At 42.9% G+C, this 6,636-nt stretch overlaps 1 protein-coding gene across 1 annotated transcript; it reads left to right on the top strand.

Moving 5' to 3' along the window:
* Positions 1-2,293: 2,293 nt before the first annotated feature.
* Positions 2,294-3,190, top strand: LOC133290772 (uncharacterized). The gene is made up of 2 exons (XM_061488887.1): positions 2,294-2,608; positions 2,672-3,190. Exons 1-2 carry the CDS (start codon positions 2,294-2,296, stop codon positions 3,188-3,190), a joined length of 834 nt encoding a protein of 277 aa, XP_061344871.1.
* The last annotated feature ends 3,446 nt before the right edge of the window (positions 3,191-6,636 follow it).

The following is a 6,636-nucleotide window of genomic DNA, read 5'->3' as shown; positions in this document are numbered from 1 at the left end:
TTTTTTTACAGGAACACTTGAATCAAGATATGAAATCATAGAATGGACTGCTGAAAGATGTCTCCAATGGCCAATAGACAGAGTGAGCCCAGTGAGGAAGCCAGGCATGCTAGAACTAGATAAACAAACTGCCATGGAAGCCCAGCTAGCATCACTCATGAATGAAATGAAGAACCTAAAAGCCGACCAAGAAGCACCAAGGGTGGAAGTCTTACAACTCACAGCAACTGAAACAGAACCATGCTCAGCCTGTGGTGACCTTCATGACTCAACAGACTGCCCATCCACTGCATTGGTGTGTTATGCAGAAAATTTTGGCAATAGGAACTTCACCAGAGACAATCAACAAGCAGGACGAAATACACATTCAAGCCCTAGAGGAACTATCATTAAGGATCAGAACCACAACACCCAATGGAGGCCACCCATTAACCAGAGACCATTCAACAACAATCAACAGCAGTATCAGCAAGGTAGCAGCAGTGGAACGTCTGAACAAAGAAGAAACAACTACGTTTCGTTCCACAGAGATGACCAACGCATCAACACCCTGGAAAATTATGTCAAGGAATATGTCACCAGGAATGATGCAGTGGTCAAGAATATTGAGTCCCATCTGGGGCAGATTGCTGCCAACCTTCAAACCAGAACACCAGGATCACTACCAGGGGACACTGAGGTCCCCTCAACCGTTTCTGAAACACCTTAAGAGGTAAGTACCATGTCTAGCTAAAGACATTAAGCTAAGCGCTGACTGGGAGGCAACCCAGTAGATACATTTGCTCTCTGACAAAGAGCAAAGTTTTGGGGTGGTTATCCATAACCACACAGCTCCCAAAAAGGAGGGAACGTCTGATGTTCCTCTCCAAAAAGTCCAAATAAAGTACGTTACGTTCCAGGAACGTAGTTTTGGGGTGGTCCCTGACCACACAATACCAATATATATATATATATATATATATATATATATATATATATATACATATAGATATAATTAAATGTTTTGTTACATGTTCATTTAGATTTATTAAATAATAGGTGATAGGTTAGTACGTTCCCTTTTCCTTATTTAGTACTCACTATTGCATATCTTATTATTTATTTCAGTTAGTTATCTATTTATTAGTTAGGAAAAGACAAAGGGAACGTTCCCTGGGTTAGGAGATAAGAGTGACTGGGACACCTGTCCCTGCTGAGTCACTTAAAAAGATACGCAGCCATATTCTTGGAAATGCGCGTAGAAAAAGCAACTGTCTCCTCAACCATTAAGACAACTGCACCCTTTCCTTTTCCCTCTCTCCCACGTCTTGACCTAAACCGTTCCATCTTCTCACACTCATCCCATCAGTAACTGGTCACCTACTGCTGACCACTCGTTCTGTAACGTCCTCATTCCACTACTTCTTCAACCTCCTCTCCTTAACCTCCACGTCCCAGAAACCTTTCATTTTCTTCCCCACAGTCTATTTAAACTCGGTCTCTGATTTCTTCAAGTTCTACTACTTCCATTCAACTCAGAACCCTTTTATTCCTCCTGCATTTGTGCCCTAACTCCTTTTCTGAACAAAATGAATAAGCTCTCATTTAAAGTGATCCTTGTAGCCAACCGCGGCGAAGAACCAGAGCTCACTGAACCCACCATCATTATGTACCCAGAAAGGAACATTTCTCTGCATCAGGACAAAGTGTTTCTGCCTTCATTTGTGAAGAAATCACTGGACAAACTTCAGTGGTTGCTTTTCGCCACTGATGACCGTGAGTTAAACTTGAATTGGGTGGGGGAATTCCTATACTAGACAAGGAGGTTGTCCGAAGAGGAGGCACCTGATGTGGTCACAGTGAGGGGAAACAAGTATCATTTTCCCCCGCTGATGTCTAGGAAGTACTCCACCTTCCCTCCGTCACCAACTGTCCATACCAGGAGTATTTGGATAGTAGGGAGGTGTACCAATTTCAGAAGGATCTGAAGCAGACAGTAGCGCTGGACAATCCCAACTACTACAAAGGGTCCCTCTGCAAGGGGAGCATGGAGGACATAGCCATGTTCTGGGCACTGTTTGCCAACTCCATCATCACCCCCACCTCTCATGAAGCCTCTGCTAGCTGGGGACTTCAATTTCAAATTTACTGCATCATCAAGCACATCCGTTTTGATGCAGTAACCCTCATCTACAACAGCTTGTAGAGGGACATAAGGAAGACTACGGTCTTCCTTCCCTACCTCATCACCAAACTCTGCAGGAGAGCTGAAGTAGAGGAACACCCAGATGACACCACGAAGGTGGCATCTATCATGGATGCTAAGACCTGGAACGGTCTTAAAAACACCTACATTGACACCACCCAACCTATTGCTGCTAATCTCAGACGTTCCCCCACCAGAGATAGTGAGGAGGAAACATCTGTGGCCTCACTAAAGGAGACCACCAAGATCACCCCTACAAAATCCTCTTCCTCTGGCCACGTTTCGGCCATAAGAACCATCCCTCCTCCTACCAAGGTGAAGAAGGATGCCCCTGTTGCTACTGATGGCAAGCAGGGCAAGAAGAAATCTCCTACCAAACCTCCTCCAAGAAAAGGGGAACGTTCAAGTCAGAGGATAAAGATGGTCCTCAATAGCAATAGGCCAGAGGGAGCATCCTCTGCAAATCCTATCACCCTCTCTGAACAGGAGAGTGAAGACAATGAGCCTTTGGCAAAAAGGCTGAAGATTGGACGGAGGTCAGCACCAAAACTAGCTGCAAAGGAGACGTCCCCAAGCAGCTCAGACTCTACATTTTCTGACATTCCATCCCCACCACATGCTCACTCTCCACTACAACAAATCACCCCACAACCTTCTCCTAGGCAACAACAAGGAGAGGGACAAAAAGACAAAGAAGCAGCACCTGCTGCAGAAACACCAGTGGTTGAGCAAGAAGCTCAACCACAAAAGAAAGATGACAAAGGAAAGGGGATTCTTGTGGAATCCCCTAAAAAGAAGGCGAAGCCATCCGTCCCCAGGCAAATTAGTCTGGGAGGCCCTCTTTTGTACCCCATCAATCATCCTGACACCACTGGGGATGAAGCTCTAGCTAGAGCTCTGGTAGAGGAAGAAGGGATGGCAGTTCCTCCACTAATGGAGAAACATATTGAAGCAATACCCTCATCATTCAGACCCCCAGAGGATGAGCACCAGGCAAGCACCTGAAGCACCTTTGACTGCTGGCAGCAGCCAACAGCAAAACCAGCAGCCGTCCTCCTCCCCTGCTACAACAATCCCTCTCCCAGCTAGAAAGAAATCACAAATTGGGATTGCTGAGATTTTTGAGATGATGGGAAAGAAAATAGAAAAGCTGTTGCCAGTAAGACAATCCATTCCCCAACCTGATATGACAAGCACCAATGCAGAGCTAAAGGCTCTAAGGGACGGACTGGCACAGCTCTCCTCTGCCTTCAACACCTTTCAGGAACAGCTGAAGGAGGAGAGAGAACAATAGCTCAGCACCATAAAAGTAGCCATCAAGGAAGCCAGTGCTTCATCCTATAAATCAATACTCCAAGCAGTCCAAGGAGAAATTGCTAAAGCAGCTAACTCCCTAATCCTTTCTAACTCTCTGCGCAACCACACAACAGAGATCTTACTCAACATGCTCGTCTCCAAACAAGCTGAAGAACGTAAGGAAACCAAAGAAGCCATCAGGGCCTTTGGAACGTACCTGGAGAGGAGGATTCGTGAGTTGGAAATGAGACTGCTGGATGTTGAAAAACAAGTCATCCATTTTCGCACTGGCAGAACCATGATGAGATCCACCATCAACTTCCTGGTCGCAATCATCAGCGATCTACTGAAGGATGCTGAGAAATGGCTCCCTGTAAATGAAGCCCGCAGATTGCAAGATCTGCTCAGAAGGAGACCATTGACACAAGAGGAGATTGATGAAGTCAAGGAAGCTGAAGCTGCAAAGAGGAACCCTTGGGACAGGAGACCTCCACAATGAAAAGGAGAAACCCTCCTATTTATCTTAACTTAGTTGTTTTCAGTTCGGTTTTAATTTGTTTTCTTTCCGTTCCCTTGTAATTAATCTTTTTGCAATGAAAAAAACTTTTTGATCAAACTGTTTGGTATATACATGCATTTCAGTTGTAGTATTAAGACTGCCCAATTCTTTTGGATTAACTAACATACATGAAACACAAAGTCACTAACTAATCATGCTTGTTCTTTCTCTGAGTACTTGAAAATAGAAACAGTGCAGGGAATTTAATCCTCAGATTTTTGAAAGAAGCTGATCTGTGTGAACTCAAACTGGTAAGGAAAGGAAAAATGCCAAACACCTACTTCTGAGAGCGTTCCTGAGGTGTAACCACAATGAAACTTCTTAGCTTGCCTTGATGTTGTAAGTACTGCTGAAGACAGATGAATTCTGCTGTCAAGGATCAAAACAGAATCACACACTCACCTCACCCCCATCATACACCATCTGGTCAATCAGAAAGAACAAGGAACGTACTCAACAATGAACCAAAAAGGGACATAAGAAAAACAAAGAAAAAGGGGAACAACCATTCAAAAGAATTCAAGAAAAACCAGAAAACCTTCCTCCAAAGGGGGAAAAAGGTTCAAGAAAAGGTGTTCCCTTAAAATAGAAAAAGTCCAAGATCAAAGGCACAAAAGCTAAACGTTCCTTGATCCCACAAATCAAGCCACCATTTCTTCCACAGTTTCATACACTTACCCATCAAAGAAATCCTTGGAACGGAAGACAACTGTACTTCATAGGAACGCAGCAGAAAGGTAAGTTCTGAAGAATAACTTCCAGGAATGGATAGAGCAAACACCAACCCATGAGTGACAGTGAGACAAAAGATCAGCAACTTTCTCTTATCTGGGGACAGAATACTCTTACTGTTTACTATGAAGAGTATTTTATTTTTTGAAAAGTTCATGGTTGCTCACTGGCTCAAGTTCCTTTCTGTTATGCTATTCTTTTAAATTGGGCAGACCAATACAATATTTCTGAGTTGTTTGAGGACAACCAACAGTTTAGTTTTGGGGTGTTTGATGGGACGTAAATTCGTTCCCATCTAAGCCCATTTTGATGGCAAAATACCATACGTTCCCTCATCTGATGAGCAACTTCAGCATGAAAATCACTTGTTTTACACATTTGTAACAAAAACACAGTGGGGGAACGGATGGTAACGTATTCCTTTAAAATATATTAAAAGGGGAACGGACTGAGACGCATTTAATGCACCTGCTCCATTCATTTAATGCTTCTGTACACTTTGCAGGTAACATAGAGTTAAAGACTTCTAAAAAGCAAGGTGGTGCACCAACTGAGCAGCTGGAAATGTGAAGAGCAGGGAATCAATAGTTCTCATTGGCTGAAAACAGAAGCAAAACATGGGAAGGCCTGCAAACTACGGCTAATCATCACCAAACCTTGTTGCATCCAGCAATTTGCGCAGCTTCCATACTCTGCTGCCACCGTCCCGTCCCCTCATTCAAGCAACTTGCTCCAAAGGATTTACAAGCTTGCCACTCTTCTTCCATCTATAAATAGGACCACCCTCATACAAAAACATCATCGAATCCTGGAGGGTTTGCAGTCCGAAAGGAAGAGATCACTTAGGAGTAGTTAGTAACTTAGTTTAATTTTCAGTTGTAATTGTAGTTAAGTGACAACCCATTTTCTCTTCTCTGTAACCAACCATCAAAACTCCTCACGAGCAAATACCTATCTTTCTCCATTTTCTGTTTATTTTTGTAAATTTTCTTTTAAATTAATATAAGTGTTTTTCTCTTCGTTCCAATCGTTATCTCTTGACTGAATCTCGGGTCTATGTGATCTCAGTTGAGAATAATTATGTTTAAACTATCAGCCATGAGCTGAACTATCTGTGGAACGGGTAAACTGTGAAACTCTTAAAGAACTGTTTTCAAAACTCCTGACCGAAGCTTTTTGTATTTCTTTGGCTAAGTAAGCTATATTCATTGTGCGCCAATGGAAATTGGGTACATACTGAGAAAGGAACTTCCATAAGGAAGAGATTTTAGAAAACTTAGCCATTGGGGGAAGGTAGATGTCATGGCAAAAACGCTACTGGTCACCTTAGGAATAAGGGGCCAACTCTTCCATTTTAAGGTTCTGAACTAAGTACTTGTTGGAGTCAAGGGAGCCATAGGAATATGGAAACTTGTGAGCCATCTAGACCAAGAGCTGAGGAATCAGAGTTGACAGGCAAAGAAACTGGGATAAAGCCAAAAGTTGCTAAGTCTTGAGCAGAGAAAACAACCCCTTTAAGAGTGAAGCAATGAATCTGTTCCTTCTGTTAAACTGTTTTAACCACCACCCTGTTGTCTCTTGATTATAGTTATTTCTGTTTTAGTAGTTTTATTTTATTTCATTCACTCTTTATAAACAGTGATAAAATAATAATTAGCACTCTATCCTCGTGGGAACGATAATTTGGGCATTAATACTCCCTTTATTACTTGATGCGTGCACTTGCACACTTGGGTTGGAACTAAGGGATGAATCTGTGTTCTGCAAGAACAGAGGAACATTCCCTATCAGAACTTATATTTTCCACCATCAGCAAACCACCCAACATAACTCGCCGGTTGTAGACGGAGTGTTACAGACTCGG

This window comes from Gastrolobium bilobum, unplaced genomic scaffold, assembly GCF_033153095.1.
Source record: "Gastrolobium bilobum isolate Gb01-03AN ecotype WA unplaced genomic scaffold, APGP_CSIRO_Gbil_v1 utg16778, whole genome shotgun sequence".
NCBI lineage: Eukaryota > Viridiplantae > Streptophyta > Magnoliopsida > Fabales > Fabaceae > Gastrolobium > Gastrolobium bilobum.
Note: the sequence above shows the minus strand (reverse complement) of the source record. Positions and strands in the feature narration are given on the sequence as shown.